The sequence below is a fragment of the Lemur catta genome, chromosome 7, assembly GCF_020740605.2.
Source record: "Lemur catta isolate mLemCat1 chromosome 7, mLemCat1.pri, whole genome shotgun sequence".
Lineage (NCBI taxonomy): Eukaryota > Metazoa > Chordata > Mammalia > Primates > Lemuridae > Lemur > Lemur catta.
In genome coordinates this window covers 100012567-100025560 of record NC_059134.1, presented here as the reverse complement: position 1 = coordinate 100025560, position 12994 = coordinate 100012567, and the positions used below count along the sequence as shown (strand labels likewise).

General features: G+C 53.2%; 1 protein-coding gene across 1 annotated transcript; it reads left to right on the top strand.

Annotated features, from left to right (window-relative positions):
* The first annotated feature begins 281 nt into the window (after positions 1–281).
* Positions 282–8379, top strand: SLC22A6 (solute carrier family 22 member 6). Its single transcript, XM_045555883.1, has 10 exons — positions 282–968; positions 1367–1470; positions 1728–1882; positions 3108–3276; positions 3745–3868; positions 4019–4134; positions 5501–5715; positions 5851–5959; positions 7594–7797; positions 8098–8379. The coding sequence occupies exons 1-10, from the start codon at positions 600–602 to the stop codon at positions 8192–8194; spliced, it is 1662 nt and encodes a 553-aa protein (XP_045411839.1). The 5' UTR covers positions 282–599; the 3' UTR covers positions 8195–8379.
* Positions 8380–12994: the final 4615 nt, after the last annotated feature.

The window sequence follows — 12994 nt, the reverse complement described above, 5'->3', positions numbered from 1 at the left end:
CCAAAGACAGACTATTTTGCTGTCCACTAAAAAGGACAGTAACCCCTCAAGAGGACACCACACTTCCCAGGGCCCAGTCTCATCATTAAAAGGAAGACAAGAAGATCTCACTCTGCCCCTCCTGCCCTCAGCTACCCAGGTGGACCCTCCCAGCACATCCCTCTCCCCACTCCCACTTCAGTCCACCCTCTCCTGCCCTTTATACCCAGTTGGAGAAATTCCACTGACACAAGGAATACTCAGAGGGTTAATCCTTCTGATACCAAGTCACACTTTAACTCATTCCCTCCAGGCTAAGGATTAAAAGCTGCCCATGGAAGGGTCAAGGCTACAGCAGACCCTGAAAGCTGAGCTGTCCCCGACCCCCGAAGTGAGAAGCTGCAAGGGAAAGGGAGGGACAGAACAAGGAGAGAACAGGAGAAGGAGGGGCAGGCTGCTGTCCCCCCACAGAGCCAGCTCAGACTCAGCTCTAGGAGCAGCCCAGCTGCAGAGGCAACGGCAGCCCTGCTCCTCCAGAGAAGGACGGCAGGCAGACAGACAGACAGAAGTCCTGGGACTGGAAGGCCTCAGCCCCCAGCAGCTCGGCTGGGCCTGGCCCCATGGCCTTCAATGACCTCCTGAAGCAAGTGGGGGGTGTCGGCCGCTTCCAGCAGATCCAGGTCACCCTGGTGATCCTCCCCGTGCTCCTGATGGCCTCCCACAACACCCTGCAGAACTTCACTGCCGCCATCCCCACCCACCACTGCCGCCCGCCTACCCACGCCAACCTCAGCAAGGACGGGGGCCTGGAGGCCTGGCTGCCCCGGGACCAGCAAGGGCGGCCGGAATCCTGCCTCCACTTCACCTCCCCCCAGTGGGGACCACCCTTTCCCAATGGCACAGAGGCCAACGGCACGGGGGCCACCGAGCCCTGCACCAATGGCTGGATCTATGACAACAGCACCTTCCCGTCCACCATTGTGACTGAGGTAAGGACCTGGGGCTCCCCCTCCATGCACCATCCAGACTCTGCCCTCCCCTCTGAGACAGACAGACAGACAGACAGACAGACAGACACACACACACACACACACACACACACACACACACAGGCACACATACTGTCTCAAATTCTCCGGGGGCCAAAATAGGAAGATGGAGAAAGGGGGAAAGATGGGGGCCTTTGTAAAAAAGGTATATGTGGGTTAAAACAAAATGCCGAGTTAAAAAAAAATGTTTTCAGCCCCTGGGACCAGGGAGGCAAACAGCAAGGAAAGTGCCAGGGAAAGGGGGTGACATGGACCCCAGAGGACCAGCCTGAAGGAGGGGAGGGGACTCCCTGCAGCCAGGCTCATCTCTGCCTGACCCTTGCTCCTGCTCCCCACAGTGGGACCTCGTGTGCTCTCACAGGGCCTTACGCCAGATGGCCCAGTCCTTGTACATGGTGGGGGTGCTGCTCGGAGCCATGATGTTCGGCTACCTGGCAGACAGGTCAGTCCTGGGTGGAGCCAAGGGCTGGACCTGGGGGCTCCTCGGCTGCAGGCTCCTCGGGCGGCCTCGGTGGGAGGTTGGCATTCCCAGCTGGGGCCGGGTTGACGATCTACCTACAGCACCAGCCTCGTAATACTTCAGAAGTCCTCCAGAGACCCCCAGCCCAGGCCTCATCCAGGGCAAGCACTTCTCTCTCTGCCCAGCCTGGTGCCTGTCAGGCCTCAGGCCTCTGCTGCAGGTCTCCCCTCCCCTCACAGGCTGGGCCGCCGGAAGGTACTGATCTTGAACTACCTGCAGACAGCCGTGTCAGGGACCTGCGCAGCCTTCGCACCCAACTTCGCTGTCTACTGCACCTTCCGGCTCCTCTCGGGCATGTCTCTGGCTAGCATCTCCCTGAACTGCATGACGCTGAGTGAGGGATGCTCACCCGCCCGCTCCTCTCTGCCCTCCCAGCCCAGCAGCCCCTCTCCAGCCCACCCTTCCTGAGCCCTGCCTGCCCTCCACCCTTGCCTTGGGCCTGCCCTTCCAGCCAGTGAACAACATTTTTGTCAGGCTCATGCCATCCTGATCCCTCCTTTAGAAAAGAGATTGCAAACTCCAGTGAGAGAGGCGGCAGGTCGTGCAAATGACTGAAGCAGACCAATTGCAGGGGCATTAGGGAGTGGCGAGAACTGTGTTCACAGGAGAGGCACAGCCCACCCAGAGACACCACAGATACACAGATGCTCCAGCCTAGAGGTCCTAGGGTTGTTAGGTCTTCCCTTTCCCTTCTGATTAATGTAAAATATCCCAGTTTTTTAATGATTGCAATTCACTCTAATATTTCTAAACATCGGGCAAGCCAGCACCACGCAGACCAAACACACTGATTCAGAGCCTGGTCTGTCCATGGCCATCAATGTGCACCTTCTGAGAGGCCACCCTTCTCCCCCTGTGTCTCAGATGAGGAACCTGAGACTCAGGAGAAGGGAAAGAATGTACCCAAGGTCATCCCTCAAGCCCAGAAGAGAATCCAAGGATTTGGATTCTCTGGAGTAAAGGAATTAACTGGGACTGGGCTAAGGCCTGGGCAGGACACCTAAGGAATCCAGCCCCAAAGTCCAGTCTGAGCATCCAAGCCCCTGCCCCAGCAGATGGGTCAGGAGCCCATTAAGAACACAGCTAGGCCTTTTCAGGCCACAGCAGAGAGGTGGTCCCACTCCCACCTCGATACTCCAGGATGGAGGAAAACTGCTGCCTCCTCCAAGCTGCTCTGCCCTCGGGGGGTGAGGGGGGTCGGGAGGGGGGAACTCCAGCCCAGGGCTGAGGAAGAGCAAGGAGGGGGTGATGCTGAGGACTTGCTGAGTGCTCCGAGAGGCTCTGAAGGGAAAGGGGGCTCTAGCCGAGATAGCAATCTGAAGAGGAGCGAAAAAAAAAAACCATCAGGAATGTGGAGGGGGCAGTTCCTGGGCATTCTGAACCCACCTCCCCATCCCTACCTCCGCCCAAAGTCCCCCACTGCCCCTACCCTGGCACCCAGCCTCACGCGGTGCATCTTTCACTGAGCCTTGGACAGACAAAGGTCTGAACGGAGGGAGGGGTCTTTATCTGCCCAGCAGCCCGGTTGGTTGCACCACCTGTTCTAACTCTCTTTCCAGATGTCGAGTGGATGCCCATCCACACGCGAGCCCATGTGGGCACCACGATTGGCTACACATACACCCTGGGCCAGTTCCTCCTGGCCGGCCTGGCCTATGCTGTGCCCCACTGGCGCCACCTGCAGCTGCTGGTCTCCGTGCCGTATTTTGCCTTCTTCATCTACTCCTGGTGAGTGGGGCCCAGGGTGGGAGGCGGTTGCCACAGGAGCCCAGACAGCTGCAAGGGACAGGACATCTCCCAGAACTCGGCATATGCTCCACTCCACAGGGTCAGAGAAGGTCAAAGCCAGAAGCTCAAACTCAGTCTGATGCCTGAGTGTGACAGATGGGGAAACCGAGGTTGTGCAGAGAAAGCTTTGCCCCAGGATATCCGATTCTCCGCCTCCCCTCAGTTCTCCAGGCTGCCTGTGCTGCTCCCCTACCCAGCACTCAAGAGCTGAGCTTCTGGGGAGGAGAATGGGTCATCACCAAGCTGGACACAGCCTTGTGGTCCTAGAGACAGGATTCGGCAAGGTCCCTGGGCTCCCAACCTTAAATAAAATCCCACTGTAGGCCCCAGAAAAGCCCAGCTCCAGCCCCTACCCCAGCTCACTAGAGCTGAAGCCACGCCAACACCCATCCCCACCCCTGCTCCCAGGTTCTTCATCGAGTCAGCCCGTTGGTACGCCTCCTCCGGGAGGCTGGACTTCGCCCTGAGGGCCCTGCAGAGAGTGGCCCGGATCAATGGGAAGCAGGATGAGGGGGCCAAGTTGAGTATGGAGGTGAGACCCCCTGAGACCTCCCATGATACCCTCCAGGGCTCCATCCCCAAACCCCAAATCCAGTGCCCAGGAGGCTTCCCTGAACAAGGGGTTAGGCTGGGAGGATCCCTTAGGAGGAGCCCAGGCCCTGAGCCCTGCCTGTCCCAGCAGGTGCTCCAGGGCAGTCTGCAGAAGGAGCTGACCACGGGCAAAGGCCAGGCCTCGGCCATTGAGCTGCTGCGCTGCCCCACCCTTCGCCGCCTCTTCCTCTGCCTCTCCATGCTGTGGTAGGCCTGGGCAGACTGACAGACAGACGGACGGAGACAAAACGCTGGCTGGGGAGGGAGCAGACACAATGGGTGGAAAAGGCCAGACAAGAGGGAGGAAAAGTCAGCAGTCCACTCTGAGAAGCAGTAACCCACACCAGGGGGAGTCCTGAAGAACCAGACACCCTCCAGCCTCAACTCAGTCCAAGTCTTCAAGCTGGACACGCATCTCCCCACCTTCTCTTCCTTTCACCAACCCCGTTGCAATGTGAAAACACCTCACCAGGACCAGTGGCCTCCAGAGTCTAAAGAGTCACATCGTGAAGGGAGAGAGCAGTCTAGCTTGCAAAGTATCTGGAGACATCACCGGCCTGATGATGCCTGCTGGAAACATGGGCACAGGCAACAGAGGACTAGAACTTTGGCCAAGGCTCATCAAAGCCAAAAATCTTCTTCTCCCTTTGCAACAGTCCCCATTATCCTTCCTTCCCATCACCACAGCAATCCCATGACAGTAAAGGGAAGCGTGGTCAGAAGGAACAATCCTGGCAATGAATTCTTTGTTTCCAATTTGGGATTTACTCTGAGTTGTCAGTTCTATCCAATATTGTGAGCTTCGTTTTGTGGGTTCTTGATGTCTTAAAAGCATAACACTCATCCCAGGTTCGTGGACAGGTCCCAGAAGGCTCTGCTCTCTCCCTTGACTTGGATACCACCTGCCCTCCCTCAGCCCGGCATCAATAGATAATATAAACACTAAAACAATGTAAATTCTACATAGCAACTAAGTGAAAACTCCCCAATACACCGGGGACCCTAGTTATTGGAAGACTGGGAAATTTAGAGTATTAGAAGACTACTCTAGGCCAGGCATGGTGGCTCACGCCTGTAATCCTAGCACTCTGGGAGGACGAGGCAGGAGGATCACTCGAGGTCAGGAGTTCGAGACCAGCCTGAGCAAGAGCGAGACCCCATCTCTACTAAAAATAGAAAGAAATGATCTGGACAGCTAAAAATATATAGAAAAAATTAGCTGGGCATGGTGGCACATGCCTGTAGTCCCAGCTACTCGGGAGGCTGAGGCAGAAGGATTGCTTGAGTCCAGGAGTTTGAGGTTGCTGTGAGCTAGGCCGATGCCATAGCACTCTAGCCCGGGCAATAGAGCAAGACTGTCTCAAAAAAAAAAAAGAAGAAGAAGAAGAAGACTACCCTAATACTTACACCATGCAGTTTAAGTATGCATTTAAATATTTAAAGAAATATTAGCCACGGCAGACTCCAGCTCCTTAAGCAGGGTACCCAATGTAGCTCATCCCTATTTTGAAAGAGCACCCTATTTTAAGACTCCTTAATAACTGCACACCCCTCACCCCACTCCCCTCACTAGGTTTGCCACTAGCTTTGCCTACTATGGGCTTGTCATGGACCTACAGGGCTTTGGAGTCAGCATGTACCTAATCCAGGTGATCTTTGGTGCCGTGGACCTGCCTGCCAAGCTGGTGTGCTTCTTTGTCATCAATTACTTGGGTCGCCGGCCTGCCCAGATGGCCTCACTGCTGCTGGCAGGCATCTGCATCCTGGTCAATGGGGTAGTACCCCAGGGTGAGTACCCACGAGCACCCTGGCCCCTCATCCTCAGCCCAATCCCCCCACACAGCCCCACTTCTCAGAAGGGAGGGAGCCAATTCCTCCAAACCCCCACACCCAAGCTCCTGCTGTCCCCTCCTTTCTCTCTAGACCAGTCCATTGTCCGAACCTCCCTTGCTGTTCTGGGGAAGGGCTGCCTGGCTTCCTCCTTCAACTGCATCTTCCTGTATACCGGGGAAGTGTACCCCACAATGATCCGGTGAGTGGAAGCCTGATGGGGGAGGGGGTCTTGGGGAAAGACCTTCTCCTGTGCACAGGTCAGACCCCAGAACACGGTCCAGTACACCCCAGCCCAAAGGTCCCCTCCCAACTCTCATCAGTGCAAGGCACATAGTAGCCACCCAACACATACTGCATGGCCTAGCTAATACAGGTGTTCCTGTCCTCTGAGCCCTTACCTGACACTAGAAGATCTCAAAAGGAGCCACCAACCGGGGCAGGATAAGGAGCCAAGAAGGCACATCTCAGAGGCAATGAATGGAAGTCCTTTCTTAATTTCCAAAGCACAAGTTAGACGCTGCCACCAAATCTAAATTCTATCTATAAACTAAGTTGTACGTCTGAAAGCCAAGATCACAAACATGAAAATAATTTCCTATCACAGAAACCACACCTGATAGTATGCCAGCAGCAGGGATAAACATAGCATTGCTTTTTTGAGTGTCAAGATGGCTGGGGGGGGCGGTATTTTTGCATTAAGAAACAAGAAATGAGGCGGGTGGATCGCTCAAGGTCAGGAGTTCGAGACCAGCCTGAGTGAGACCCCGTCTCTACTAAAAAATAGAAATAAATTACCTGGACAACTAAAAGTATATATAGAAAAAATTAGCTGGGCATGGTGGCGCATGCCTGTAGTCCCAGCTACTCGGGAGGCTGAGGCAGTAGGATCGCGTAAGCCCAGGAGTTTGAGGTTGCTGTGAGCTAGGCTAATGCCGTGGCACTCACTCTAGCCCAGGCAACAAAGTGACATTCTGTCTCAAAAAAAAAAAAAAGAAACAAGAAACACAAGCCTATTTTAAGAATAGGATATAAGATTCACATGAGATGTCAAAGAAATGTCAGGTCTTCCTAGGCTGGAATGAGAACCCTGAGGGGTCATGGTTACTGCTCTGTACGCTTATAGGATTTCAGGGGAAAGAACAATAATATAAAGCATCTACTGTGTGTCAGATGGTATCATAAACGTTTTACAAATATTAACTCATTTAATCCCCATAACAAACCAATGAGATAGGTACTATCATTATTCCCATTTTACAAATGTGAAAGCTGGGGCACAGGGAGGTTAAGTGACTTCTCCAAGATCACACAGCTAGCGAATGGTGAAGAGCGCATTTGAACCCCAAACAGTTTGTCTCTGGAGTCAATGTTTTTAACCTCTTCTCTCATAGAGAATGTTCTTAACATGCTCTCAACATGCAGACTCCAGCTTCCTCCCCTAGGGATTCTAATGTGATAGGCCCATGTGGGGTGGGGGCAACAGTAACTCACAAAGCCTCCAGGTGATCTGAGCACCATCGGTCTAACCCAGCTGTCTCATTTGACAACTAAAGAAACTGAAGCCCAGTGAGGGAACAGGGCTTGACCAAGGCCACACAGCAAGTTAGGGACAGACGCAAAATTCAATCTCAGGTCTCTGATTCTCTGCCTGGAGCCCTTTCCAACATCTCTTTAAAAAAAAATCACCAAACAAATGCCAAGTTAGTTTGCTAATCAAATGGAGAAAGAGGAGGTACCGGGGTGCCCTGGGCTACCTGAGCCGCCCCCCTCCAAACGTCTCCAGCTCCTCGTCATTCACGCCAGAACTCTAACCTCCCCACCCACGGCCCACAGGCAGACAGGCATGGGGATGGGCAGCACGATGGCCCGCGTGGGCAGTATCGTGAGCCCACTGGTGAGCATGACCGCCGAGCTCTATCCCTCCGTGCCACTCTTCATCTACGGCGCTGTCCCGGTGGCTGCAAGCGCTGTCATTGCCCTCTTGCCGGAGACCCTGGGCCAGCCGCTGCCAGACACAGTGCAGGACCTGGAGAACAGGTGGGTCCCCACCCAGAGAGGAGCAGTGACTCATCCCAGGTCACGCCTGCAGGCTGGGGTGGCACTGAGCCTCAAACCCAGGCTTCCTCTTCCAGACCAGAGCTCTTTGTCCCTTTATCCCCAGTTGGCTGAGATTCTTCTAGAATCCTTTCTGGGACTCCCAGCTCCAGAGAGTAGTAGATGCTTGGGGCAGAGAGCAGGTGGCTGGGAATAGCTGAGTGGAGAACCCCCAAGGAGCCCCCAGCTCCCAGCCCTGGTCTGGAGGCTGCATACCCAGCGTCCTACTCTCCCATCTCCCAGGAGGAAAGGGAAACTGACGCGACAGCAACGAGAGCAACAGAAGCATATGGTTCCACTCCGGGCCTCAGCACAGGAGAAGACTGGACTCCAGGACTGAGAAGGAGCCTTACCGAGCCCTAAAGGGAGTGAGGGTCCACCAGGTCCTGGGCCACTCACACAAGGAGGGGGAAGGGGAGATGGAGGCCCAAGTACGGGGGCTGTGGTTCAGGGAAGCACCTCCCCAGGGGTCCCCCTTCCTGAATAGACCCCACCAAGACCACATCATTAAAAGATTTCACCACATGCAGCGTCCCTCCATGTCTCTCCTGTCACAAATGGAACAGGCACTCCACACCCCCAGCCAGCTTTCAGCCCAAAAGGTCATGCAGTACCTTCCTACCCCTTTCGCCCCCAGGACTTTACAAACCATCCAGTTAGAAAGGACTCTCTTGCCTTGGTCCCCCTCTCTGTCCCTCTTTCCCTCCCTCCTTCCTCCCCTCTCCTCTAACTTATTCAAATATTCCTGTGAATTTTAGCTAAGTACCTCGTGCCCCTCCCTTCCCTGTTTGCCAGAAACTGAATGAAATGCAAGCAGCCAATCGAGACTCTGTTTCAGGCTCCTCCCCTCCTGAGAGCAGGTGGGAACCTTGGCAAAGGAGGAAAAAAGGACAAGGGCTGTAAAGTCAGGATGTTGGCCCCTCTAGCGTGGTGGTCAGGAGGCTGGAACCTCCAGCTTCCAGCAGGATCCGGACTCAGACCCAGCCCCACCGCCAGCTCTGGGTTGTTGGCCTGCCAGCTGACCTAATCAATCCCACCCGCCGCACCTCCTGAGCTCGCTCTGTTGCTCTGTTGCTCTGCCTCCTGTGGGCCCTGAGCCAGTGGAGGGGAGAGAGGTGAGAAGGGCTGGGGGTGGGGGTAAGGAACACAGCCAGTGAGAGCCAGCACTGAGCGCTATGTGCCAGACACTGTCCCAAGCAATCTGCATGTATTAACTCATTTAATCCTCCCAGAAACCCTCTAGAGGTAGATACTATTATTGTTCCCCATTTCACAGATAAAGAAATCAAAGCACAGAGAGGTTAAGTAACTTGCCCAAGCTCACACAGCTAGTAAATTTTGCAGTCAGAATGAGAATCCAGACAATCTGGCACCAGAGTATGAGTGCCCGACCCCTCTACTGCCCGGGGCTGTGGAACTCTGAGCCCTTAGCCTCTTCCATCCTCGGGGCCCAGCTTCTCCTCCTTCATCCTGGTCTGAAAAGAAAAGGAGAATGGGAAGGAGGGAGGGGATCCTGGGAGCACCCATGTGAAAGGAGGGCTGGATGACAATTTAGGGGTCACAGTCAGGAAAAGACCAAAATGTTCAGCGCCTGAGTCAGCAAAGCAGCTCACTTCAGGGAAACCTGGGGTGGTGCAGAAAAAGGCAGCCCTGGCTAGGCTCGGTGGCTCACACCTGTAATCCCAGCACTTTGGGAGGCCAAGGAAGGAGGATCACTTGAGGCCAGGAGTCGAAGGCCAGCCTGAGCAAGAACCAGACCCCACCTCTACAAAACAGAGAAAAATTACCTGGGCGTGGTGGCGTGCATCTGTAGTCCCAGCTACTCAGGAGGCTGAGGCAGGGGAACTGTTTGAGCCCAGGAGTATGAGATTGTAGTGAGTTATGATTGTGCCACTGCACTCCAGCCTGGGTGACAGAGTGAGACCCTGTCTCAAAAGAGAAAAGAAAAGAAAAGAAAAGAAAAGAGAAGAGAAGAGAAGAGAAGAGAAGAGAAGAGAAGAGAAGAGAAGAGAAAAGAAAAGAAAAGAAAAGAAAAAGGCGGCACTAATTAGCACCCTGCAGGAGCGAGGCCTGCCATGACCCGCCATAAATACGATTGCCCGGCTGTGCATGTCTGCTGACACACTGCCCGTAAGCATTTCCCCTGCAGCTGACCCGCGGCCCAGCCCCTCGTCCACCAAGGAAATTTCAGTCCTCAGGCTGTACGTGTTGCCTTCTGGATGGGACCCTGTGGCTTGGGTCCAGGGCAATCTGGAGAGGCGGTTGGCCTGCAGAGCCCCTGAAAAAGCCACAAGGCCCTTGCAGAGCGGGCAGCAACTCAGACATGAGCAGAGCTGGATTCACCATAACCCACCCTACCTCCTGGAGCATCTGGAGACTTGGTGACCCCCCATGGTGCTGAAACTCCCATGCACCCCAAGAACTTTTTGGCCATTGTGGGCCCACTAGATGCCTGAGGACCACCAGCCCCACCCCTGCTGTGATCTCAAGCAGCACTATCCTCATGGCGGACCCTCATGGGGCACCTGGAACAGCATCTTCACCAGCCTGGAGCAGCGAGGCAGGACTGAGACCAGGAGCCGGACACCTGGATCTAGCCCTGCTTCTGCAGATCTGGGGGACTTGAGACCAGTGACTTGCCCCTACACTGCCTCAAAACCCTGCCAGGGTGGCACACTAAGAGGATACGAAACTGCCTGGCCCTGGCAGAGTGCTCACCAGAAGCCACCTGCCCAGGGCTCCTCGCCATCATCCCAGATCCCACCTCTACAGCCCTGGCTTCAGTCAGCTCCAAGGCCCTCCCTTAGGCTCTTCTCCCCACCTCCCCGGGAGCTTGCACGACTCTCTAGAGAGCAGTTGCCCGGCTAAGCTTCAGATCACGTGGTGGGCTAAATAACGGCCCTCCGAAGATGCCCACCTCTTGACCCCTGGCCCTGTGAATATGTTATCTTACATGGTAAAGGGGATTTTGCAGATGTGATTAAATAAAGGATTTTGAGATGAGGAAATTATCCTGGATTATCTGGAGGGAGGCCCCTGGGGGTGGGCCAGATGTGATCAGAACGGTACTTACAGGAGAGAGGCAGGGTCACAGTGGGTAGTAGACGTGACCACAGAAGCAGATTCACAAGTTTTAGATTTAAGTTTGGGACTCCTAGACTCCTCTCTGCTAAACTCCCCTCCCCACCACCATTTAGGTGTTTGAAATTTGTGGAAGGAAAATTTTTTGTCATAGGAATAGGGAGCAAAAGGAAAACACTAGGTAGACTCCATTGCCCCATTGTGTCTCCCCTCTCAAGAAAACCATCTGTGGCCGGGCGCGGTGGCTCACGCCTGTAATCCTAGCACTCTGGGAGGCCAAGGCGGGAGGATTGCTCGAGGTCAGGAGTTCGAGACCAGCCTGAGCAAAAGCGAGACCCCGTCTCTACTAAAAATAGAAAGAAATGATCTGGACAGCTAAAACTATATACAGAAAAAAACTAGCTGGGCATGGTGGCACATGCCTGTAGTCCCAGCTACTCGGGAGGCTGAGGCAAGAGGATCACTTGAGCCCAGGAGTTTGAGGTTGCTGTGAGCTAGGCTGACGCCACAGCACTCTAGTCCAGGCAACAGAGTGAGACTCTGTCTCAAAAAAAAAAGAAAGAAAGAAAGAAAAGAAAACCATCTGTGATGTTCTCTGAGATGTGACTGTCTCCATGTGGCTCAGGTTGTAGTCATAGAACGGCAGCTGACTCAGTTGCAAAATGCTGGAGCGATATGCTAGATGAACTTGAAGCTCAGTTTCCCCGGGCCAGTTCTAGTGGGGTCTAGTGGGCTCCTGCTTCCTAACCCCCTTACCGAAAGGAAGCCCGTATCCTGGCAGCAGGAGCCATGTGAGCCTCAGCCATAGAAGAAACCAAGCAGCCTGTAAGGGCCCGAATCAGGTAGGGTTTCGATTTAGGGAGGAGGCAATGTTGAGTCTGGACAGGATGTCTGGAACTGTGGCAGCTTCCCCAGAGGGAGGCCAGAGCAAGGACGAAGGCAACAAATAAGGGTAACACAATGAAAAGATGGAACGAATCTGGGGTTTGGTGATTTAACCGCACTGATTTAATCAATCCTGGAGCCACCTACCTCTGCTCTGATTGTTAAGTGTGACAATTTAAATTTAATCCTCCTTATACTGTAAGCCATTGTGAGTTGATTTTTCTGTGATTTGCAGTCAAAGATATCTTGCATTTTTACAGCTTGGTTGAAATATAATAGACGATTAGTTGCTCATATTTGCAGTGGACAATTTAATGAGTTTTGACAGATTCGTACATATACGAAACCATCACTACAATCAAGACAATGAACAACATATCCCTCACCACCAAAAGTTTTCTCATGCCCCTTCTTTGTGTGGTCATAGGCTTCTATTTTTCTTGAACAAATATCAAGGAGTAGAATAGCTGAGTAGTATGTAAGATGTATGTTTAATTTTTTAAGAAATAGCCAAACAACTTTCCTAAGTGGTTGTAACATTTCACCTTCCTACCTGCAGTATATGAGAGTTCCAGTTGTTCTACATTTTTGTCAACACTTGCTATGATCAATATTTTTAGGCTAGGCACAGTGGTTCATGCCTGTAATCCTAGCATGTTGGGAGGCCAAGGCAGGACAATCGCTTGAAGCCAGAAGGTCAAGACCAGCCTGAGAAAAAGCAAGACCCCATCTCTACAAAAAAGAGAAAACTTAGCCTGTAGTCCCAGCTACCTGGGAGGCTGAGGCAGGAGGATCACTCAAGCCCGGGAGTTCGAGGTTGCAATGAGCTGTGATGACTCCACTGCACTCTAGCCCAAGTAACAGAGAAAGACTCTGTCTCAAAAAAAATAAAAAAATTTTGTTTTAATTTTAGCCATTCCAGTGACTGTATGGTAGTATCCTAATAAAGTTTTAATTTACGTTTCCCTAATGACTAATGATGTAAAGCAACTTTTCACATGCTTATTTCCATCTAGACCTTTTCTTTGGTAAAGCGCCAGTTCCAAAGTTTTACACATTATTGGCAGAGTGTGGTGGTTCATGCCTATAATCCCAGCACTTTGGGAGGCCAAGAGAAGAGGATTTCTTGAGGCCAGGAGTTGGAGACCAGCCTGGGCAATACAGTGAGACCCCC

Coding starts and splice junctions, on each gene's coding strand:
- SLC22A6 (XM_045555883.1), top strand. CDS start 600: ATGGCCTTCAATGACCTCCTGAAGCAAGTGGGGGGTGTCGGCCGCTTC. Junction 969..1,366: donor CGTCCACCATTGTGACTGAG/GTAAGGACCTGG, acceptor TGCTCCCCACAG/TGGGACCTCGTGTGCTCTCA. Junction 1,471..1,727: donor TTCGGCTACCTGGCAGACAG/GTCAGTCCTGGG, acceptor CTCCCCTCACAG/GCTGGGCCGCCGGAAGGTAC.